This window comes from Heptranchias perlo, chromosome 1 (assembly GCF_035084215.1).
Source record: "Heptranchias perlo isolate sHepPer1 chromosome 1, sHepPer1.hap1, whole genome shotgun sequence".
Lineage (NCBI taxonomy): Eukaryota > Metazoa > Chordata > Chondrichthyes > Hexanchiformes > Hexanchidae > Heptranchias > Heptranchias perlo.
Window position 1 is genome coordinate 4,415,238 of NC_090325.1, and position 26,912 is coordinate 4,442,149.

At 46.7% G+C, this 26,912-nt stretch overlaps 1 protein-coding gene across 1 annotated transcript in view; it reads right to left on the reverse strand.

Annotated features, from left to right (window-relative positions):
* smyd5 (SMYD family member 5) overlaps nucleotides 1-18,445 on the reverse strand; it is a 41,638-nt gene extending 23,193 nt beyond the window's left edge. The window contains exons 1-4 of the mRNA XM_067979062.1: nucleotides 18,329-18,445; nucleotides 6,023-6,131; nucleotides 2,325-2,464; nucleotides 1,724-1,845 (exon numbers count right to left, since the gene is read on the reverse strand). Coding sequence (XP_067835163.1) covers nucleotides 1,724-1,845; nucleotides 2,325-2,464; nucleotides 6,023-6,131; nucleotides 18,329-18,421 — 464 coding nt within the window. The 5' untranslated portion in view covers nucleotides 18,422-18,445. The remainder of the gene's footprint in view (nucleotides 1-1,723; nucleotides 1,846-2,324; nucleotides 2,465-6,022; nucleotides 6,132-18,328) is intronic.
* Nucleotides 18,446-26,912: the final 8,467 nt, after the last annotated feature.

Sequence of the window (26,912 nt, forward strand, 5' to 3'; positions counted from 1 at the left end):
TTCCCGAGTTTGGAAGGTTGAAGGGTGATCTAATTGAGGTGGTGACAATGTTAGAAGTATTTGATGGGGTAGATAGAGAGAAACTATTTCCTCTGGTGGGGGAGTCCAGAACAAGGGGGCAGAACCTTAAAATTAGAGCTAGGCCGTTTAGAAGCGAAATCAGGAAGCACTTTTTCACACATAGGGGAGTGGAAATCTGGAACTCTCTCCCCCAAAAGGCTGGGGATCAATTGAAATTTCCAAGACTGAGATCGATATTGGTTAAGGGCATCAAGAGATATGGAGAAAAACGGGTAAATGGAGTTGAGGTACAGATCAGTGACGATCTAATTATTGAATCTGTTTCCAACACCCTTTCGGGCAGCGCATTCCAGATCATCACAACTCACCGTGTAAAAAAAAATACTCCTCATCTCCCATCTGGTACTTTTGCCAATTAACTTAAATCTGTGTCGTCTGACCCTCCTGCCAGTGGGAATAGTTTCTCCTTATTTACTCTATCAAAGCTCCTCATGATTAGGTTGTATTTTCTGGAGGTGGGGAAGAGGGGGAGATTCCTGCATTTCCAAAATGTCCTTTCCACACCTCACATTTTTAAACCCAAGGGGTCAGGATCTTTATGGGGTCGCGTTCCGAGCTTTTGTTCCTTTCCTGAAGGTGTCGACTGTTCCTGGGGTACAGATAACACCACCCCCTGCCCTCTGGTACCTGGAAAGTAAGTGTTGGCAGGCTATTCGACAGCATAGGGCATCACAGTTCCTGTTCTCACACCTGCCTTCCAGCAAGGGTCACTGGATAGCGATCAGGAGCCGGGATGCCGATCAATTTTCGCTTTGCCCCAGCCCAGGCGCCTTAACTGGCTCAGATCAGTTAACTCGGTGAAGTTTGGGAACTGAAACTGAACCTCTGTTCAAAACCCGCAACCTCTACCACCTAGAAGGACAAGGGCAGCAGGCACATGGGAACAACACCACCTGCATGTTCCCCTCCAAGTCACACACCATCCCGACTTGGAAATATATCGCCGTTCCTTCATCGTCGCTGGGTCAAAATCCTGGAACTCCCTTCCCAACAGCACTGTGGGAGAACCTTCACCACACGGACTGCAGCGGTTCAAGAAGGCGGCTCACCACCACCTTCTCAAGGGCAGTTAGGGATGGGCAATAAATGCTGGCTTTGCCAGCGATGCCCACATCCCATGAACGAATTTTTTAAAAAGTGCCAGCCCGGGTGGTGAATTTACCCAGTGCATCGTCAAGTTTTAAAAAATTCAATCTCAGAACGTGGGCATCGCTGGCAAGGCCGGCATTTATTGCCCATCCCTACTCGCCCTGAGAAGGTGGCGGTGGGCCTTCTTCTTCAACTGCTGCGGGTTTGATACAACTGAGGGCGGTTAAGTGTCGACCATGTTGGTGTAGGGACTGGAGTCACATATAGGCCCAGACCGGGTAAGGACGGCAGGTTTCCTTCCCTAAAGGACATTAGTGAACCAGTTGGGTTTTTAAGACAATCCGACAGCTTCACGGTCACTTTTACTGAAACCAGATTTTTATTTCCAGATTTATTTTTAAACTGAATTCAAATTCTCAAACTGCCCTGGTGGGATTCGAACTCACGTTCTCTGGAATATTAGTCCAGTATCAGAACCAGCACACTACCGTACACAGAATTGGACACAAGTCAGGTTCGCCTTCCCAGTGAGGACAGACTCGCAGACGCTCACCTCCATCCTTCCTGCAGCTTGTTCAGGGGATGCTGTGGGTCATCTTTCGAGGGACCAAGACACAGAACCTGGTGATACTGTTTCAATGCAGCCTGCCTGCACTCAACGCTACAGTACAACACCTGGAGGAAAACATATCGCCAGTTAGAGAGTCCGCATTCCATCCAACAACAGATCCCCCACCGTTTGGGATCTGCACTCCATCAGACAACACGTCACCCACTGTTCGGGGTCCGCACTCCATCCTACAGCACGTCCCCCCATCATTAGGGGTCCGCAGTCCATGCTACAGGACATCCCCCATGGTTAGGGGTCCGCAGTCCATCCTACAGGACATCCCCCATGGTTACGGGTCTGCAGGCAATCCTACAGGGCATCCCCCACTGGTCAGGGGTCCGCACTCGATCTCCCTGGTGTGCGAGGGTCTGCATCAGATCCTGCGGTGCACCACCTGTACACGTATTGCTCTCCCTCCTGCAGTGTTGCCCACTCCCTCCACACAATACGGCAATTCTAGCTGTGTGCTCAGGTTATTCTGGCACTGAATGACCGGACGTGCTGAAACCGCGGCGCTCCCGCACTGAGGCTGGACTTCCCTTACCTGGCACATGGGACAGGTATCGAGGAGCTCCTTTCGGACATTGCACTGCTCCGGATGGGGAAGAACCAGGCTGGGGTTTCCTGATAGTCTGCAGCTGTTCTCCTCTGCCGTTTCCAGGGACCGCATGCAGTGGTCACACGCTGGAGAGCAATTCAACAAAATGAAGGCATTATATCCGCTGTAAACCTCCCTCTACACTGTCCCATCAAACACTCCCAGGTCAGGTACAGCACGGGTTAGATACAGAGTAAAGCTCCCTCTACACTGTCCCATCAAACACTCCCAGGGCAGGTACAGCACGGGTTAGATACAGAGTAAAGCTCCCTCTACACTGTCCCATCAAACACTCCCAGGGCAGGTACAACACGGGTTAGATACAGAGTAAAGCTCCCTCTACACTGTCCCATCAAACAGTCCCAGGTCAGGTACAGCACGGGTTAGATACAGAGTAAAGCTCCCTCTACACTGTCCCATCAAACACTCCCAGGGCAGGTACAGCACGGGTTAGATACAGAGTAAAGCTCCCTCTACACTGCTCCTGTTCACTATCCAGTGAACCTTCTGGAAGGTTTGCCTGTAATTAGTTGGTGGGGACAGGACCTTGCATGGCACACCCCAACTGATGACCCTCCTCACGTTCCCCACTTGATGAGTGACGGATGTGGGCGACACACTGATTGCCAATTGCTCATTGCCCCAATGGTGGGCCTCCTTGAGTAGTAACTGGAGTGCTTGCAGAAGAACCAGCCATGGGTAAGATTCCCTTCCTCAAAAGGACATTAATGAACCAGTTGGGTTTTTATGACAATCCAACAGCTTTACATGGTCTCTTTATCTGGTGCCACCCCAGGGTTCAATGCCATGATTTAGGATTTGGTCGACTGACTTGCAGTGGTGGGGATTGAACTCATGACCTCTGGGTCATTGGTCCATTGGTCCAGTGCCAGAACCACCAGGTCACTGCCCCCAGTTCAGTGAGACCCCCCTCAGCCGATGAGTAGAGATTTCGGGGGCTGTGGTTGGTCAGATTCACAAGGATGATACCATAACTGAGAGGTTATAACTTCCAGGAAAGACTGAGGCTCTTTTCTCTAGAAAAGGGAAAGCTAAGGGGTGACCTGATAGAGGTCTTTAATATTATGAAAGGGTTTGATAGGGTAGACGTAGAGAAGAGATCAGAACTAGGGGCCATAAATAAGATAATCACTAACAAATCCAATAGGGAATTCAGGAGAAACTTCTTTACCCAGAGAGTGGTGAGAATGTGGAATTCGCTACCACATGGAGTAATTGAGGTCACTAGCATAGGCCTTAGAGAGGGTGCAGAGGGGATTTACTAGAATGGTACCAGGGATGAGGGACTTCAGTTATGTGGAGAGACTGGAGAAGCTGGGGTTGTTCACCTTAGAGCAGAGGTGGTTAAGGGGAGATTTAATAGACGTGTTTAAAATCATGTGGGATTTTGATAGAGTAAATAAGGAGAAATTGTTTCCAGTGGCAGAAGGGTCAGTAGCCAGAGGACACAGATTTAAGGTGATCGGCAAAAGAACCAGAGGAAAAATATTTTTACGCAGCGAGTTGTGATGATCTGGAATGCGCTGCCTGAAAGGGCGGTGGAAGCAGATTCAATAATAACTTTCAAAAGGGAATTGCATAAATACTTGAAAGGGGAAAAATTTGCAGGGCTATGGGGAAAGGGTAGGGGAGTGGGACTAATTGGACAGCTCTTTCAAAGAGCCGGCACAGGCACGATGGGCCGAATGGCCTCCTTCTGTGCTGTAACGTTCTACGATTCTATGCATTTGAGAGGAAGCTAAGTACATGAGGGAGACAGGAATACAACAACAACTTGCATTCATATAGCGCCATTAACGTAGTAAAACGTCCCGAGGTGCTTCACAGGAGCGATTATCAAACAAAATTTCACACTGAACCACATAATGAGATATTAGGACAGGTGACCAAGAGCTTGTAGGTTTTAAGGAGCGACTTAAAAGAGGAGAGACAAGTAAGAGATGGAGAGGTTTAGGGAGGGAATTCCAGAGCTTCGGGTCCAGGCAGCTGAAGGCACGGCCGCCAACGGTGGAGCGATTAAAATCGGGGATGTGCAAGAGGCCAGAATTGGAGGAGCGCAGAGATCTCAGAGGGTTGTAGGGCTGGAGGAGGTTACAGAGATAGGGAGGGGCGAGGCCATGGTGGGGGGGGGGGATTTGAAAACAAGGATGAGAATTTTAAAATTGAGGCATTCCTGGACCGGGAGCCAATGTAGGTCAGTGAACACAGGGGTGATGGGAGAACGGGCACGAGTTAGGATACGGGCAGCAGAGTTTTGGATCAGCTCAAGCGTATGGAGGGTGGAAGATGGGAGGCCGGCCAGGAGAGCATTGGAATAGTGGAGTCTGGAGGTAACAAAGGCACGGGGATGAGGGTTTCAGCAGCAGATGAGCTGAGGTAGGGGCAGAGATGGGCGATGTTACGGAGGTGGAAGTAGGCGGTCTCGGTGATGGAGCGGATATGGGGTCAGAAGCTCATCTCAGGGTCAAATAGGAGGCCAAGGTTGTGAATGGTCTGGTTCAGCCTCAGACAGTGGGCAGGGAGAGGGATGGAGTCGGTGGTGAGGGAACGGAGTTTGTGGCGGGGACCAAAGACAATGGCATCGGTCTTCCCAATATTTAACTGGAGGAAATTTTTGCTCACTGGATGTCGAACAAGCAGTGTGACAAATGAGAGTCAGTGGAGGGGGCGAGGGAGGTGGTGGTGAGGTAGAGCTGGGTGTCGTCAGTGTACATGTGGAACCTGACGGTGTGTTTTCGGATGATGTCACCGAGGGGCAGCCTGTAGATGAGAAATAGGAGGGGCAAAGGATAGATCCTTGGGGAACTCCAGAGGTAACGGTGCGGGAGCGGGAAGAAAAGCCATTGCAGGAGATTCTCTGGCTACAACTGGATAGATAAGGATGGAACCAGGCGAGGGCAGTCCCACCCAGCTGGACGACGGAGGAGAGGCATTGGAGGAGGATGGTGTGGTCAACCGTGTCAAAGGCTATAGACAGATGGAGAAGGATGAGGAGGGAGAGTTTACCACGGTCACAGTCACATAGGGTGTCATTTGTGACTTTGATAAGGGCCGTTTCAGTGGCTGTGCCAGGGGCGGAAACCTGATTGGAGGGATTCAAACATGGAGTTGCGGGAAAGGTGGGCACGGATTTGGGAGGCGACAAAATGTTCAAGGACTTGAGAGGAAAGGGAGGCTGGAGATGGGGCGGGAGTTTGCAAGGACAGAGGGGTCAAGGGTGGGTTTTTTGAGGAGGGGAGTTTTGAAGGGGAGGGGGGACAGTACCTGAGAAGAGGGAACCGTTAACAATATCAGCTAACATGGGGCCCAGGAAGGGAAGTTGGATGGTCAGCAGTTTAGTGGGAGTAGGGTCGAGGGGGCAGGAGGTGGGTCTCACGGTCAAGATGAGCTCAGAGATGGCACGAGGGGAGATAGAGTGAGATGAAGTAAGGCGGGTGGAGGCTCGTGTGGCACATAAACACCGGCATAGACCAGTTGGGCCGAATGGCCTGTTTCTACGTTGAGCTCAGTGCCACACGACACGGTGCATTGGCCCAATAAGCCGCGGGGGAGTCGCTGCGCGGGAACACGCTACATCGATGTGCGAATCAGCGGGCGACGTCAAGCCTGACTTGGTACCTTACCTTTATATTTGTACAAGGCATTCCAGAGGAACTGGGCCGAAACTATGGGCTGCTCGACAAAGATGGTCTCCCCCTTCCTTATACTCTTACTGGCGAAGAGCCCTTTCCCCTTCGAGACAAAAAGAAAGGGAAAAAAATGGATCAGTCTCAGCAGAAACAGAAGACACAGCAGGTCCGTCTTCGCCTGAAACGTTCCGGGTGTGGACCCTCCAACAGAGCGACAGCGCGGAAGGTGGCCATTCGGCCCATCGAACCCACGCAATCGTTGACCCATCTCCGCCACCCCCCTCCCCCCACCATTTTCTTCACACCTAATGGCGCTGCCTGTTTGCTGGGGTACGGTCCAGGGGAGGGATGACTGTCGTTGGTCTTCATGCCTCAAAAAAGACTGTTCTACCACGTGGGGAATCACAGCCAAGCACAATCCTGTCTAGCCGAACGTCTATGGGTGCACGTATTTTCTAGCAGGGGTGTCTGATTTCTCTGCCCATCTCTCCCCCAACTGAGGTTAACTGTAGTTACCCAACTGCTGCCCTGGTTGAAATATCTGTGGCCCCACTGCATCCTCCTCTAACAACAACAACCTGCATTTATATCATGCCTTTAACGTAGTAAAACGTCCCAAGGCGCTTCACAGGAGCGATCAAACAAAATTTGACACCGAGCCACAGGAGGAGATATTAGGACAGGTGATCAAAAGCCTGGTCAAAGAGGTGGGTTTTAAAGGAGCATCTTAAAGGAAGAGAGAGAGGTAGAGAGGCGGAGAGGTTTAGGGAGGGAATTCCAGATCTTAAGGCCTAGATGGCTGAAGGCACGGCCGCCAATGATGGGTCGAAGGGAGTGCGGGATGGACAAGAGACCAGAATTGAAAGAGTGCAGAGATCTCGGAGGGTTGGAGGGGGTTACAGAGATAGGGAGGGGCGAGGCCATGGAGGGATTTGAAAACATTTAAAATCGAGACGTTCCCGGATCACCTGTCCTAATATCTCCTCCTGTGGCTCAGTGTCAAATTTTATTTGATAATCACTCCTGTGAAGCGCCTTGGGACATTTTAGGAGCCAATGTAGGTCAGCCAGCACAGGGGTGATGGGTGAACGGGACTTGGTGCGAGTTAGGATACGGGCAGCAGAGTTTTTGATGAGCTCAAGTTTCCGGAGGGTGGAAGGAGGGCGGTCAGGAGAGCATTGGAATAGTCGAATCTCAGCATTCAGTGTAAAGAATGGGCAAAGGAGTGGGGTGACGGAGGGCAGCAAGTGCCCGTGGAACCCGTACCCCAGTGAGAGTCAGTGTATTCATTGGGGGGGGGGGGGGGGGGGGGGGGAAGAGAGAGAACCAGAGAGGGTGTTACAAATATAGTAGTGTGTGTGGAATCACTGTCAATACCTCCTGCAAGGGAGTCAGCACAGATATAATTACAGGAAGAGGAAAGTCAATTTTCCAGTTTCAGCTGCAGCGTCCCACTTACTTCAACAAGGACAACTGAATATCACAGAGCACGAGGCTCCTCACACAATACACTCAACGCACAATAAATCAGGACGGCCAGAACCTGTCAGCCCAACAGAGTCATAGATTAACCAGCACCGACCCATTTTATCGCCGTGTCCCTCAATCCCCCCCCTCGCCGTGTCCCTCAATCCCCCCCCTCGCCGTGTCCCTCAGTTCCCCCCCCTCGCCGTGTCCCTCAGTACCCCGCCTCGCCGTGTCCCTCAGTACCCCCCCTCGCCGTGTCCCTCAATACCTCCCCGCCATATCCATGAGCACAGAATCTAGGCCGACACTCCTAGTGCAGTACTGAGGGAGTGCCGCACTGTCAGAGGTGCCGTCTTTCGGATGAGACGTTAAACTGAGGCCCCGCCTGCCCTCTCAGGGGGATATAAAAGATCCCATGGCACTTTTTCGAAGAAGAGCTGGGGAGTCCTGCCCAGTGTCCTGGGCAATATTTATCCCTCAACCAACATCACTATAAAAACGTATCTGCTCATTATCTCATTGCTGTTTGTGGGATCTTGCTGTGTGCAAATTGACTGCCGTGTTTCCTACATTACAATAGTGACTGCACTTCAGAAGTACTTAATTGGCTATAAAGCGCTTTGGGATGTCCTGAGGCTATGAAAGGCGCTATAGAAATGCAAGATGTTTCTTCCTATTCAGCACATTAAGAGTTTAGCCCCGTGCAAACCTTATTCATATACTCCACATTGTAACTATTCCAGTCAGGAGACGTACCACTTAGATGAAACTAATGCACGGGTATTTGCCTCTTACAGCTGCAATCCTGCCATGTGTGTGACTTGACTGATACAATGTGTTTAATTGTACATTGCAACCAGATAATTAAGACACATAGCCGCCTCTGCAGCTAATTTGCAAAGCTCTGATGAAGAACATATTAAATAATATTTTACTGATTACATTGAATGAAAATGAGTACATTTACTGCTTGCATCTTATTTGAAAGTAATGCACGTATAATCATGAGGAGAAAACGCACTTCCGAATATCACAATTTTTGGCCAGGCTTTGGTGTTAACGTTTCCCATCCAATTTTGCTATGTCAACAGTCACAACGTGATTGCAGGCTCTGGCCACTAGGTGGTGGTGTAAAATGGCTTGCTCTCCCAACATTGCCACCATCTTGCATATTAAAGCAAACACCTGCATTGATCAGGTGACCGCGGGCGACAACTTCACGGGCAAATTAATATTTTATCAATAACACAGAACGATATTATATCTATACATCAAATTGTATCTATACATCATTTTACTGCATTAAAGCCATTTCAATTAGAATTTCTTAAATAGATAAACCTATAAATTACATCAAATCGACAGTGCAGAAACAGGCCATTCGGCCCAATAGGTCTGTGCCGGTGTTTATGCTCCACACGAGCCTCCTCCCTCCCTACTTCATCTCACCCTATCAACATGTCCTTCTATTCCTTTCTCCCTCATGTGTTTATCTAGCTTCCCCTTAAATGTATCTATTCCATGTGCCTCAACTACTCCTTGTGGCAGTGAGTTCAACATTTTAACCACTCTCTGGGTAAAGAAGTTTCTCCTGAGTTCCCTATTGGATTTATTAGTGACTATCTTATATTGATGGCGCCTAGTTCTGGTCTCCCCCACAAGTGGAAACATCTGCTCTGCGTCTACCCTATCAAACTCTTCATAATCTTAGAGACCTATATCAGGTCACCCCTGATTACTTTTCAAATTTATAAAAATATATTTTATAATATTCTACATAATTTTAGACATAAAATTTTATAACACAATATATAATGTGATTGTATGTTTTCTATAGGTTCTGCATTTATTGTCTATATATTGGAATGCATTTTCTACACAGTTCTATATTTATTTCCTTTTTGTTTGTATGTATTTTCTATATTATTCTGTATATATTTCCTATGTGATTGTATGTATTGTCTATATAGTTCTGTATGTATTTCCGATATGGTTGTATGTATGGTCAATACATTTCTTCATATATTACCTATATATTTGTATGTATTTTCTATACCATTCTGTATATATTCCCTATGTTTTCTATATAGTTCCGTATGTGGTTCCTATGACTATGTATTTTCTATACATTGATGTACATATTTCATATATTGGTATTTTCCACACAGTTCTGCATTTATTTCCTATATATTTGTATTTAAAATACAGCTCTGTATACATTCCCTATATGTTTGGGTGTATTTTGTTTACAGTCATTCATATCATCCCTATGTTTGTATATATTTTCTATGTCATCCTGAATGCATTTCCTATACAGTTCTGAATATATGAATTTCTGTATATATTGTCCATGCTGTTTTGTATATATTTCCTATACACCACTGTGTGTATTTCCTATACAGCTGTTTATGTATTTTCTTTACCATTCTGTATATTTTCCTATACAGTTCTGCATATATTTCTCATACAGTACTGTGTATTTATCATACAGTAATGTGTACTTATCATATATATTGCCTACACTGTCCTGTATATATTGCCTACACTGTCCTGTATATATTGCCTACACTGTCCTGTATATATTGCCTACACTGTCCTGTATATATTGCCTACACTGTCCTGTATATATTGCCTACACTGTCCTGTATATATTGCCTACACTGTCCTGTATATATTGCCTACACTGTCCTGTATATATTGCCTACACTGTCCTGTATATATTGCCTACACTGTCCTGTATACATTGCCTACACTGTCCTGTATACATTGCCTACACTGTCCTGTATACATTGCCTACACTGTCCTGTATACATTGCCTACACTGTCCTGTATACATTGCCTACACTGTCCTGTATACATTGCCTACACTGTCCTGTATACATTGCCTACACTGTCCTGTATACATTGCCTACACTGTCCTGTATACATTTCCTACACTGTCCTGTATACATTTCCTACACTGTCCTGTATACATTTCCTACACTGTCCTGTATACATTTCCTACACTGTCCTGTATACATTTCCTACACTGTCCTGTATACATTTCCTACACTGTCCTGTATACATTTCCTACACTGTCCTGTATACATTTCCTACACTGTCCTGTATACATTTCCTACACTGTCCTGTATACATTTCCTACACTGTCCTGTATACATTTCCTACACTGTCCTGTATACATTTCCTACACTGTCCTGTATACATTTCCTACACTGTCCTGTATACATTTCCTACACTGTCCTGTATACATTTCCTACACTGTCCTGTATACATTTCCTACACTGTCCTGTATACATTTCCTACACTGTCCTGTATACATTTCCTACACTGTCCTGTATACATTTCCTACACTGTCCTGTATACATTTCCTACACTGTCCTGTATACATTTCCTACACTGTCCTGTATACATTTCCTACACTGTCCTGTATACATTTCCTACACTGTCCTGTATACATTTCCTACACTGTCCTGTATACATTTCCTACACTGTCCTGTATACATTTCCTACACTGTCCTGTATACATTTCCTACACTGTCCTGTATACATTTCCTACACTGTCCTGTATACATTTCCTACACTGTCCTGTATACATTTCCTACACTGTCCTGTATACATTTCCTACACTGTCCTGTATACATTTCCTACACTGTCCTGTATACATTTCCTACACTGTCCTGTATACATTTCCTACACTGTCCTGTATACATTTCCTACACTGTCCTGTATACATTTCCTACACTGTCCTGTATACATTTCCTACACTGTCCTGTATACATTTCCTACACTGTCCTGTATACATTTCCTACACTGTCCTGTATACATTTCCTACACTGTCCTGTATACATTTCCTACACTGTCCTGTATACATTTCCTACACTGTCCTGTATACATTTCCTACACTGTCCTGTATACATTTCCTACACTGTCCTGTATACATTTCCTACACTGTCCTGTATACATTTCCTACACTGTCCTGTATACATTTCCTACACTGTCCTGTATACATTTCCTACACTGTCCTGTATACATTTCCTACACTGTCCTGTATACATTTCCTACACTGTCCTGTATACATTTCCTACACTGTCCTGTATACATTTCCTATATGATTCTGTGGATATTTCCTATATGATTCTGTGGATATTTCCTATACGATTCTGTATTAGTCCTATATGGTTCTGTAAATATGTTCTATATAGTTCTGTTAATATTTTCCATAATGTTCTGTATATGTTTCATATACGGTTCTGTATATATTTCCTACAGTTCTGTATACCTTTTCTATACTGCTCTGTTAATATTTCATATACAGTCCTGTTAATATTGCCTATACAGTTCTATATATGTTTCATACACGGTTCTGTATATATTTCCTATACAGTTCTGTATACCTTTTCCATACTGCTCTGTTAATATTTCAATTACAGTTTTGTTAATATTGCCTATACAGTTCTGTATATATTTCCTACAGGCTTCTGGATGTATATTCTATATAGTTCTGTAGATATTTCCTATACATTTCTGTACATATTTCCTACGTGTCTGTATATAGTTCTGCATGTATTTCTTATACAGTTCTCATGGAATCATAGAAATTTATGGCACAGGAGGCCATTCGGCCCATCGTGTCTGTACCAGCCGAAAAAGAGCTACATGCTTAATCCCACTTTCCAGCACTTGGTCCGTAGCCTTGTAGATTACGGCACTTCAAGTTCTGCAGATCTTTCCTATATAGTTCTGGAGATATTTCCAAATGTCTGTTAGCGACATCATTAAATAAATTTAAAACAGAAATAGACAGTTTCCTAGAAGTAAAGGGAATTAGGGGTTACGGGGAGCGGGCAGGAAATTGGACATGAATTTAGATTTGAGGTTAGGATCAGATCAGCCATGATCTTATTGAATGGCGGAGCAGGCTCGAGGGGCCGATTGGCCTACTCCTGATCCTATTTCTTATGTTCTTATTCAGTTCTGTACATATTTCCTACACGCCTGTAGCCAGTTCTGCATGTATTTTCTATACAATTCTGTAGCTATTTCCCATACAGTTATGTATATATTTCCTATATGTATCTATCCAGTTCTGTATTTATTGCCTATGTTTCCTGTATATATTTCCTATATGGTTCTAAAGATATTTCCTATGTATCTGTATCCAGTTGTGTCTACATTTCCTTTACAGTTCCGTATATAGTTCCTATCTGTATCCAGTTCTGCATATATTTCCTATACAGTTTGGTATGTATTTTCTATACAGTTCGGTATGTATTTCCTTTACTATTTTGTATATTTTCCTACATGGTTCTGTATATATTTCCTATATGGTAATGTATATTTTCCTATACATTTCTCTATACCATTCTCTATACCATTCTGGATGTATTCCCTATACAGTTCTGTATATTTTCCTAAACTGTTCTGTATGTATTCCCTCTACAGTTCTGTAAATTTTTCTATAATGTTCTATAGGTATCCCCTCTACAGTCCTGCAGGTATTCCCCAGACCGTTCTGTACATATTCCCTAGACCGACCTCTATATAGTCCCTAGACCGACCTCTATATAGTCCCTATGGCGTTTGGTATATTCCCCCCCACAGTCCTGTATATATTCCCTATATATCCCCCTATACATCCACTACAGTCCCCCATACAGTTCCCTATACATCCCCCTATATATTCCCCTAACAGTCTCCTATACAGTCCCCTATATGTCCCCCTAAACAGTCCCCTTTATATCCCCCTATACAGTCCCCCTATACACCCCCCTATACAGTCCCCTATATATCCCCCTAAACAGTCCCCTATATATCCCCCTAAACAGTCCCCTATATATCTCCCTAAACAGTCCCCTGTATATCCCCCTAAACAGTCCCCTGTATATCCCCCTAAACAGTCCCCTGTATATCCCCCTAAACAGTCCCCTGTATATCCCCCTAAACAGTCCCCTGTATATCCCCCTAAACAGTCCCCTATATATCCCCCTAAACAGTCCCCTATATATCCCCCTAAACAGTCCCCTATATATCCCCCTATATATTCCCCGAACGGTCTCCTAAACATTCCCCTATACATCCCCCTACACAGTCCCCTACACAGTCCCCTATACAGTCCCCTATACATCCCCCTACACAGTCCCCTACACAGTCCCCTATACAGTCCCCTATACATCCCCCTACACAGTCCCCTACACAGTCCCCTATACATCCCCCTACACAGTCCCCTATACATCCCCCTATACATCCCCCTATACATCCCCCTACACAGTCCCCTACACATCCCCCTACACATCCCCCTACACAGTCCCCTATACATCCCCCTACACAGTCCCCTATACATCCCCCTACACAGTCCCCTATACATCCCCCTACACATCCACCTACACATCCACCTACACATCCACCTACACATCCACCTACACAGTCCCCTATACATCCCCCTACACAGTCCCCTATACATCCCCCTATATATTCCCCTAACGATCTCCTAAACAGTCCCCTATATATCCCCCGATACAGTCCCCTATATATCCCCCGATACAGTCCCCTATATATCCCCCTACACAGTCCCCTATACATCCCCCTACACAGTCCCCTATACATCCACCTACACAGTCCCCTATACATCCACCTCTACAGTCCCCTATACATCCCCCTACACAGTCCCCTATACATCCCCCTACACAGTCCCCTATACATCCCCCTACACAGTCCCCTATACATCCCCCTACACAGTCCCCTATACATCCCCCTACAGTCCCCTATACATCCCCCTACACAGTCCCCTATACATCCCCCTACACAGTCCCCTATACATCCCCCTACACAGTCCCCTATACATCCCCCTACACAGTCCCCTATACATCCCCCTACACATCCCCCTACACATCCCCCTACACATCCCCCTACACAGTCCCCTATACATCCCCCTACACAGTCCCCTATACATCCCCCTACACAGTCCCCTATACATCCCCCTACACATCCCCCTACACATCCCCCTACACAGTCCCCTATACATCCCCCTACACAGTCCCCTATACATCCACCTACACAGTCCCCTATACATCCCCCTACACAGTCCCCTATACATCCCCCTACACAGTCCCCTACACAGTCCCCTATACAGTCCCCTATACATCCCCCTACACAGTCCCCTACACAGTCCCCTACACAGTCCCCTATACATCCCCCTACACAGTCCCCTATACATCCCCCTACACAGTCCCCTATACATCCCCCTACACAGTCCCCTACACATCCCCCTACACATCCCCCTACACAGTCCCCTATACATCCCCCTACACAGTCCCCTATACATCCCCCTACACATCCACCTACACATCCACCTACACATCCACCTACACAGTCCCCTATACATCCCCCTACACAGTCCCCTATACATCCCCCTATACATCCCCCTACACAGTCCCCTATACATCCCCCTACACAGTCCCCTATACATCCACCTACACAGTCCCCTATACATCCACCTCTACAGTCCCCTATACATCCCCCTACACAGTCCCCTATACATCCCCCTACACAGTCCCCTATACATCCCCCTACACAGTCCCCTATACATCCCCCTACACAGTCCCCTATACATCCCCCTACACAGTCCCCTATACATCCCCCTACAGTCCCCTATACATCCCCCTACAGTCCCCTATACATCCCCCTACACAGTCCCCTATACATCCCCCTACACAGTCCCCTATACATCCCCCTACACAGTCCCCTATACATCCCCCTACACAGTCCCCTATACATCCCCCTACACAGTCCCCTATACATCCCCCTACACAGTCCCCTATACATCCCCCTACACAGTCCCCTATACATCCCCCTACACAGTCCCCTATACATCCCCCTACACAGTCCCCTATACATCCCCCTACACATCCCCCTACACATCCCCCTACACATCCCCCTACACAGTCCCCTACACATCCCCCTACACATCCCCCTACACAGTCCCCTACACAGTCCCCTACACAGTCCCCTATACATCCCCCTACACAGTCCCCTATACATCCCCCTACACAGTCCCCTATACATCCCCCTACACAGTCCCCTATACATCCCCCTACACAGTCCCCTATACATCCCCCTACACAGTCCCCTACACAGTCCCCTATACATCCCCCTACACAGTCCCCTATACAGTCCCCTATACATCCCCCTACACAGTCCCCTATACATCCCCCTACACAGTCCCCTATACATCCCCCTACACAGTCCCCTATACATCCCCCTACACAGTCCCCTATACATCCCCCTACACAGTCCCCTATACATCCCCCTACACAGTCCCCTATACACCCCCCTACACAGTCCCCTATACATCCCCCTACACAGTCCCCTATACATCCCCCGACACAGTCCCCTATACATCCCCCTACACAGTCCCCTATACATCCCCCTACACAGTCCCCTATATATCCCCCTATACATTCCCCTAACGGTCTCCTAAACAGTCCCCTATATAATCCCCCTATACAGTCCCCTATATATCCCCCTATACAGTCCCCTATATATCCCCCTATACAGTCCCCCATATATCCCCCTATACAGTCCCCTATATATTCCCCTAACGGTCTCCTAAACAGTCCCCTATATATCCCCATATACAGTCCCCTATATATCCCCCTATACAGTCCCCTATATATCCCCCTATACATCCCCCTATACAGTCCCCTATATATCCCCCTATACAGTCCCCCATATATCCCCCTATATATCCCCCTATACAGTCCCCTATATATCCCCCTACACAGTCCCCTATACAGTCCCCCATATATCCCCCTAAACAGTTCCCTATATATCCCCCTATACAGTCCCCTATACATCCCCCTATATATTCCCCTAACGATCTCCTAAACAGTCCCCTATCTATCCCCCTATACAGTCCCCTATATATCCCCCGATACAGTCCCCTATATATCCCCCTATACAGTCCCCTATACATCCCCCTATATATTCCCCTAACGATCTCCTAAACAGTCCCCCATATATCCCCCTAAACAGTTCCCTATATATCCCCCTATACAGTCCCCTATACATCCCCCTATATATTCCCCTAACGATCTCCTAAACAGTCCCCTATATATCCCCCGATACAGTCCCCTATATATCCCCCGATACAGTCCCCTATACATCCCCCTATATATTCCCCTAACGATCTCCTAAACAGTCCCCTATATATCCCCCGATACAGTCCCCTATATATCCCCCGATACAGTCCCCTATATATCCCCCTATACAGTCCCCTATATATCCCCCTATACAGTCCCCTATATATCCCCCGATACAGTCCCCTATATATCCCCCGATATATCCCCCGATACAGTCCCCTATATATCCCCCTATACAGTCCCCTATATATCCCCCTATACAGTCCCCTATATATCCCCCGATACAGTCCCCTATATATCCCCCTATACAGTCCCCTATATATCCCCCGATACAGTCCCCTATATATCCCCCGATACAGTCCCCTATATATCCCCCTATATAACCCCTGATACAGTCCCCTATATATCCCCCTATACAGTCCCCTATATATCCCCCTACACAGTCCCCTATATATCCCCCTATACAGTCCCCTATATATCCCCCTATACAGTCCCCTATATATCCCCCTACACAGTCCCCTATATATCCCCCTATACAGTCCCCTATATATCCCCCTATACAGTCCCCTATATATCCCCCTATACAGTCCCCTATATATTCCCCTATACAGTCCCCTATATATCCCCCTAACGATCTCCTATACAGTCCCCTATATATCCCCCTATACAGTCCCCTATATATCCCCCTATATATTCCCCTATACAGTCCCCTATATATCCCCCTATACATCCCCCTATATATTCCCCTAACGATCTCCTAAACAGTCCCCTATATATCCCCCTACACAGTCCCCTATATATCCCCCTATACAGTCCCCTATATATCCCCCTATACAGTCCCCTATATATCCCCCTACACAGTCCCCTATATATCCCCCTATACAGTCCCCTATATATCCCCCTATACAGTCCCCTATATATCCCCCTATACAGTCCCCTATATATTCCCCTATACAGCCCCCTATATATTCCCCTATACAGCCCCCTATATATCCCCCTATACAGTCCCCTATATATCCCCCTATATATCCCCCTACACAGTCCCCTATATATCCCCCTACACAGTCCCCTATATATCCCCCTATACAGTCCCCTATATATCCCCCTATACAGTCCCCTATATATCCCCCTACACAGTCCCCTATATATCCCCCTACACAGTCCCCTATATATCCCCCTATACAGTCCCCTATATATCCCCCTAAACAGTCCCCTATATATCCCCCTACACAGTCCCCTATATATCCCCCTATACAGTCCCCTATATATCCCCCTATACAGTCCCCTATATATCCCCCTAAACAGTCCCCTATATATCCCCCTATATATCCCCCTATACAGTCCCCTATATATCCCCCTATACAGTCCCCTATATATCCCCCTAAACAGTCCCCTATATATCCCCCTAAACAGTCCCCTATATATCCCCCTAAACAGTCCCCTATATATCCCCCTATACAGTCCCCTATATATCCCCCTATACAGTCCCCTATACAGTCCCCTATATATCCCCCTATCTATCCCCCTACACAGTCCCCTATATCTGTGTGTACTCCGGCCTGTCCCGGGGCAGCCCCCGTGTCCTTGCCCCTTATCCCGCTCCGGAGCGGAGTTGCCCCGCCGGCAGTGAGCGGCAGCCGGGTGGCGGCGGCGGGCGATGCCGAGCCTGTTGCCCCCGCTCCCCGCGGACTCTCACCTTCAGGTTGCTGATGAATCGGACCTCGACCCGGGAGGCGGCGGCGGCGGGGTCCGGGCACAGAGAGAAGAGCTCGCACATGGGAGCCGCCATCTTCCTCTCCTCTCACCTCTCAACCCTGACCCCTACCGGGCAGTAACCAATCAGCGCAGAGCCCTGCGTCATGGCCATGGGCTGGAAACACCATCAATAATCAACACCAATAATCTCCATACAAAGTAAACACCATCAATAATCAACACCAATAATCTCCATACAAAGTAAACACCATCAATAATCAACACCAATAATCTCCATACAAAGTAAACACCATCAATAATCAACACCAATAATCTCCATACAAAGTAAACACCATCAATAATCAACACCAATAATCTCCATACAAAGTAAACACCATCAATAATCAACACCAATAATCTCCATACAAAGTAAACACCATCAATAATCAACACCAATAATCTCCATACAAAATAAACACCATCAATAATCAACACCAATAATCTCCATACAAAGTAAACACCATCAATAATCAACACCAATAATCTCCATACAAAGTAAACTCCATCAATAATCAACACCAATAATCTCCATACAAAGTAAACACCATCAATAATCAACACCAATAATCTCCATACAAAGTAAACACAATCAATAATCAACACCAATAATCTCCATACAAAGTAAACACCATCAATAATCAACACCAATAATCTCCATATAAAGTAAACACCATCAATAATCAACACCAATAATCTCCATACAAAGTAAACACCATCAATAATCAACACCAATAATCTCCATACAAAGTAAACACCATCAATAATCAACACCAATAATCTCCATATAAAGTAAACACCATCAATAATCAACACCAATAATCTCCATACAAAGTAAACACCATCAATAATCAACACCAATAATCTCCATACAAAGTAAACACCATCAATAATCAACACCAATAATCTACATATAAAGTAAACACCATCAATAATCAACACCAATAATCTCCATACAAAGTAAACACCATCAATAATCAACACCAATAATCTCCATATAAAGTAAACACCATCAATAATCAACACCAATAATCTCCATACAAAGTAAACACCATCAATAATCAACACCAATAATCTCCATACAAAGTAAACACCATCAATAATCAACACCAATAATCTCCATATAAAGTAAACACCATCAATGATCAACACCAATAATCTCCATACAAAGTAAACACCATCAATAATCAACACCAATAATCTCCATATAAAGTAAACTCCATCAATAATCAACACCAATAATCTCCATACAAAGTAAACACCATCAATAATCAACACCAATAATCTCCATACAAAGTAAACACCATCAATAATCAACACCAATAATCTCCATACAAAGTAAACACCATCAATAATCAACACCAATAATCTCCATACAAAGTAAACACCATCAATAATCAACACCAATAATCTCCATACAAAGTAAACTCCATCAATAATCAACACCAATAATCTCCATACAAAGCAAACTCCATCAATAATCAACACCAATAATCTCCATATAAAGTAAACACCATCAATAATCAACACCAATAATCTCCATACAAAGTAAACACCATCAATAATCAACACCAATAATCTACATATAAAGTAAACACCATCAATAATCAACACCAATAATCTCCATACAAAGTAAACACCATCAATGATCAACACCAATAATCTCCATACAAAGTAAACACCATCAATAATCAACACCAATAATCTCCATACAAAGTAAACACCATCAATAATCAACACCAATAATCTCCATACAAAGTAAACACCATCAATAATCAACACCAATAATCTCCATACAAAGTAAACACCATCAATAATCAAGATGTGGAGATGCCGGTGATGGACTGGGGTTGACAATTGTAAACAATTTTACAACACCAAGTTATAGTCCAGCAATTTTATTTTAAATTCACAAGCTTTCGGAGATTTTCTCCTTCCTCAGGCAAATGTTTCAAGATCTCCTTGAAGCCTACGCATTTATACATATTGAACAATACATGGTGTTTACAGACTGCCCCTGCAACTGCCCGTTGCCAAGGCAATCACCGTGTTCAGACAGAGAGGTGTTACCTGCAGAACCCCCGAATACACATTCAACAAAAAAACAAACAGGGAAAAAAAACAGAGAAAAAAAAACACAGAGAGAGGCAGAAACATCCGGAAGGCAGAGAGAGCCAGCAAATGACCCATTATATTAAAAACAGATAACATTTGTTCGCTGGTGGGGTAACGTGTAGCGTGACATGAACCCAAGATCCCGGTTGAGGCCGTCCTCATGGGTGCGGAACTTGGCTATCAATTTCTGCTCGACGATTTTGCGTTGTCGTGTGTCTCGAAGGCCGCCTTGGAGTACGCTTACCCGAAGGTCGGTGGATGAATGTCCATGACTGCTGAAGTGTTCCCCGACTGGGAGGGAACCCTCCTGTTTGGCGATTGTTGCGCGGTGTCCGTTCATCCGTTGTCGCAGCGTCTGCATGGTCTCGCCAATGTACCATGCTCTGGGGCATCCTTTCCTGCAACGTATGAGGTAGACAACGTTGGCTGAGTCACAGGAGTATGAACCATGCACCTGGTGGGTGGTGTCATCTCGTGTGATGGTGGTATCTGTGTCGATGATCTGGCATGTCTTGCAGAGGTTACCGTGGCAGGGTTGTGTGGCGTCGTGGACGCTGTTCTCTTGAAAGCTAGGTAGTTTGCTGCGAACGATGGTCTGTTTGAGGTTGGGTGGCTGTTTAAAGGCGAGTAGTGGAGGTGTGGGGATGGCCATAGCGAGGTGTTTGTCCTCATTGATGACATGTTGAAGGCTGCGGAGAACATGGCGTAGTTTCTCCGCTCCGGGGAAGTACTGGACGACAAAGGGTACTCTGTTGGTTGCGTCCCGTGTTAGTCTCCTGAGGAGGTCTATGCGATTTTTTGCTGTGGCCCGTCGGAACTGTCGATCGATGAGTCGAGCGTCATATCCCGTTCTTACTAGGGCGTCTTTCAGCGTCTGTAGGTGTCCATCGCGTTCCTCCTCGTCTGAGCAGACCCTGTGTATTCGCAGGGCCTGTCCATAGGGGATGGCCTCTTTGACGTGGTTAGGGTGGAAGCTGGAAAAGTGGAGCATCGTGAGGTTGTCCGTGGGCTTGCGGTAGAGTGAGGTGCTGAGGTGCCCGTCTTTGATGGAGATTCGTGTGTCCAAGAAAGAAACTGATTCTGAGGAGTAGTCCATGGTGAGCTTGATGGTGGGATGGAACTTGTTGATGTTATCGTGTAGTCTCTTTAGTGATTCCTTGCCGTGGGTCCATAGAAAGAAAATGTCGTCGATGTATCTGGTGTATAGTGTTGGTTGGAGGTCTTGTGCAGTGAAGAAGTCCTGCTCGAACTTGTGCATGAAAATGTTGGCGTATTGGGGTGCGAATTTGGTCCCCATGGCTGTTCCGTGTGTTTGGGTAAAGAACTGGTTATCGAAGGTGAAGACATTGTGATCCAGGATGAAGCGGATGAGTTGTAGGATGGCTTCCGGAGATTGGCTGTTGTTGGTGTTGAGTATTGATGCTGTCGCAGCGATGCCGTCATCGTGGGGGATACTGGTGTATAGTGCCGAGACGTCCATCGTGGTGAGAAGTGTTCCTGGTTCAACTGGTCCGTGGGTACTGAGTTTTTGTAGGAAGTCTGTAGTGTCACGACAGAAGCTGGGGGTTCCCTGTACGATGGGTTTCAGGATGCCCTCGATGTATCCAGAGAGGTTCTCACACAGGGTTCCGTTGCCTGATACGATGGGACGTCCGGGTGTGTTGGCTTTGTGTATCTTTGGGAGGCAGTAGAAGTCTCCCACGCGGGGATTACGTGGGATGAGAATGCGTAGGATGCTTTGAAGGTCTGGATCGAAGGTCTTGATCAGTTTGTTGAGCTGGTGGGTGTGTTCTTTGGTCGGATCTGCGGGTAACCGTCTGTAGTGTTCCTGGTTGTCCAGTTGTCGGTATGCTTCTTTGCAATAGTCTGTTCTGTTCTGTATGACTATGGCTCCTCCTTTGTCCGCTGGTTTGATGACGATGTTGCGGTTGGTCTTGAGAGCGTTGATGGCGTTGCGTTGTGCTCGGGTGACATTCTGGACTGTCTTCTGAGTGCGGCTGATGAATCTGGCATTGACGCATTTCCTGACAGCTTGAGCATACATGTCCAGCTGAGGGCAGCGACCCTCCGGAGGAGTCCAGTTTGACTCTTTCCTCTTCGGTTGCTGTACCGCGGATCCCTCTGTCTGCTGTTCCGGATCGTCGATTGTCTCATTGGGTTCGCTGCTGAAATCTTGGGGTTTGTGGTAGAATTCCCGGAGCCTCATTCTCCTGATGAATTCCTCTGTGTCCGCCGCGAGACTAGTGGGGTCCATTTTGGTAGTGGGGCAGAAATTGAGCCCTCGGCTGAGAACTTCGATTTCGTCTGGTTGAAGGGTGTGGTCGGATAAATTGACAATAGACTTCCCTGTGGTTGCAACCGTGGTACCAGGGGAAGCTTGGTCGTTGCTGGTGGTGATGCCGAGTTTCTCAAGCTTCCTGCTCTTGGTTTTCATGTAGGCAGCGTAGTTCCGTTGCCTCGTCTGTTTGGCGGTATAACGTAGCTGGTCTGCTGTGTCCTGAGTACAGGTTGAGAGTATGGACTCTATCTTGGTTTCGAGGTTGTGGCGTCTGCTGTAGAGTTGGTGTATGAGATGGTTGCGGAGTGTGCGAGAGGTACGGCGGCAGAGTCTCTCAGCGTAATCCGAGTTGTATGTGGACTTGAGTGGGTTCGTGATCTGGAGTCCTTTCGGGATCTTGTCTGCTTTCTTGCAGCTCTGTAAAAACTTGATGTCTGTGTCTAAATGCGCGATCTTCTTGGATATCCTTTCCACTGTGAGCCGGCAGTTTGTGGTGTCGATGGTAGTCATGATGTGGAGATGCCGGTGATGGACTGGGGTTGACAATTGTAAACAATTTTACAACACCAAGTTATAGTCCAGCAATTTTATTTTAAATTCACAAGCTTTCGGAGATTTTCTCCTTCCTCAGGCAAATGTTTCAAGATCTCCTTGAAGCAATTGTCAACCCCAGTCCATCACCGGCATCTCCACATCATGACTACCATCGACACCACAAACTGCCGGCTCACAGTGGAAAGGATATCCAAGAAGATCGCGCATTTAGACACAGACATCAAGTTTTTACAGAGCTGCAAGAAAGCAGACAAGATCCCGAAAGGACTCCAGATCACGAACCCACTCAAGTCCACATACAACTCGGATTACGCTGAGAGACTCTGCCGCCGTACCTCTCGCACACTCCGCAACCATCTCATACACCAACTCTACAGCAGACGCCACAACCTCGAAACCAAGATAGAGTCCATACTCTCAACCTGTACTCAGGACACAGCAGACCAGCTACGTTATACCGCCAAACAGACGAGGCAACGGAACTACGCTGCCTACATGAAAACCAAGAGCAGGAAGCTTGAGAAACTCGGCATCACCACCAGCAACGACCAAGCTTCCCCTGGTACCACGGTTGCAACCACAGGGAAGTCTATTGTCAATTTATCCGACCACACCCTTCAACCAGACGAAATCGAAGTTCTCAGCCGAGGGCTCAATTTCTGCCCCACTACCAAAATGGACCCCACTAGTCTCGCGGCGGACACAGAGGAATTCATCAGGAGAATGAGGCTCCGGGAATTCTACCACAAACCCCAAGATTTCAGCAGCGAACCCAATGAGACAATCGACGATCCGGAACAGCAGACAGAGGGATCCGCGGTACAGCAACCGAAGAGGAAAGAGTCAAACTGGACTCCTCCGGAGGGTCGCTGCCCTCAGCTGGACATGTATGCTCAAGCTGTCAGGAAATGCGTCAATGCCAGATTCATCAGCCGCACTCAGAAGACAGTCCAGAATGTCACCCGAGCACAACGCAACGCCATCAACGCTCTCAAGACCAACCGCAACATCGTCATCAAACCAGCGGACAAAGGAGGAGCCATAGTCATACAGAACAGAACAGACTATTGCAAAGAAGCATACCGACAACTGGACAACCAGGAACACTACAGACGGTTACCCGCAGATCCGACCAAAGAACACACCCACCAGCTCAACAAACTGATCAAGACCTTCGATCCAGACCTTCAAAGCATCCTACGCATTCTCATCCCACGTAATCCCCGCGTGGGAGACTTCTACTGCCTCCCAAAGATACACAAAGCCAACACACCCGGACGTCCCATCGTATCAGGCAACGGAACCCTGTGTGAGAACCTCTCTGGATACATCGAGGGCATCCTGAAACCCATCGTACAGGGAACCCCCAGCTTCTGTCGTGACACTACAGACTTCCTACAAAAACTCAGTACCCACGGACCAGTTGAACCAGGAACACTTCTCACCACGATGGACGTCTCGGCACTATACACCAGTATCCCCCACGATGACGGCATCGCTGCGACAGCATCAATACTCAACACCAACAACAGCCAATCTCCGGAAGCCATCCTACAACTCATCCGCTTCATCCTGGATCACAATGTCTTCACCTTCGATAACCAGTTCTTTACCCAAACACACGGAACAGCCATGGGGACCAAATTCGCACCCCAATACGCCAACATTTTCATGCACAAGTTCGAGCAGGACTTCTTCACTGCACAAGACCTCCAACCAACACTATACACCAGATACATCGACGACATTTTCTTTCTATGGACCCACGGCAAGGAATCACTAAAGAGACTACACGATAACATCAACAAGTTCCATCCCACCATCAAGCTCACCATGGACTACTCCTCAGAATCAGTTTCTTTCTTGGACACACGAATCTCCATCAAAGACGGGCACCTCAGCACCTCACTCTACCGCAAGCCCACGGACAACCTCACGATGCTCCACTTTTCCAGCTTCCACCCTAACCACGTCAAAGAGGCCATCCCCTATGGACAGGCCCTGCGAATACACAGGGTCTGCTCAGACGAGGAGGAACGCGATGGACACCTACAGACGCTGAAAGACGCCCTAGTAAGAACGGGATATGACGCTCGACTCATCGATCGACAGTTCCGACGGGCCACAGCAAAAAATCGCATAGACCTCCTCAGGAGACTAACACGGGACGCAACCAACAGAGTACCCTTTGTCGTCCAGTACTTCCCCGGAGCGGAGAAACTACGCCATGTTCTCCGCAGCCTTCAACATGTCATCAATGAGGACAAACACCTCGCTATGGCCATCCCCACACCTCCACTACTCGCCTTTAAACAGCCACCCAACCTCAAACAGACCATCGTTCGCAGCAAACTACCTAGCTTTCAAGAGAACAGCGTCCACGACGCCACACAACCCTGCCACGGTAACCTCTGCAAGACATGCCAGATCATCGACACAGATACCACCATCACACGAGATGACACCACCCACCAGGTGCATGGTTCATACTCCTGTGACTCAGCCAACGTTGTCTACCTCATACGTTGCAGGAAAGGATGCCCCAGAGCATGGTACATTGGCGAGACCATGCAGACGCTGCGACAACGGATGAACGGACACCGCGCAACAATCGCCAAACAGGAGGGTTCCCTCCCAGTCGGGGAACACTTCAGCAGTCATGGACATTCATCCACCGACCTTCGGGTAAGCGTACTCCAAGGCGGCCTTCGAGACACACGACAACGCAAAATCGTCGAGCAGAAATTGATAGCCAAGTTCCGCACCCATGAGGACGGCCTCAACCGGGATCTTGGGTTCATGTCACGCTACACGTTACCCCACCAGCGAACAAATGTTATCTGTTTTTAATATAATGGGTCATTTGCTGGCTCTCTCTGCCTTCCGGATGTTTCTGCCTCTCTCTGTGTTTTTTTTTCTCTGTTTTTTTTCCCTGTTTGTTTTTTTGTTGAATGTGTATTCGGGGGTTCTGCAGGTAACACCTCTCTGTCTGAACACGGTGATTGCCTTGGCAACGGGCAGTTGCAGGGGCAGTCTGTAAACACCATATTTTGTTCAATATGTATAAATGCGTAGGCTTCAAGGAGATCTTGAAACATTTGCCTGAGGAAGGAGAAAATCTCCGAAAGCTTGTGAATTTAAAATAAAATTGCTGATCAATAATCAACACCAATAATCTCCATACAAAGTAAACTCCATCAATAATCAACACCAATAATCTCCATACAAAGTAAACTCCATCAATAATCAACACCAATAATCTCCATATAAAGTAAACACCATCAATAATCAACACCAATAATCTCCATATAAAGTAAACACCATCAATAATCAACACCAATAATCTCCATACAAAGTAAACACCATCAATAATCAACACCAATAATCTCCATACAAAGTAAACACCATCAATAATCAACACCAATAATCTCCATACAAAGTAAACACCATCAATAATCAACACCAATAATCTCCATACAAAGTAAACACCATCAATAATCAACACCAATAATCTCCATATAAAGTAAACACCATCAATAATCAACACCAATAATCTCCATACAAAGTAAACACCATCAAT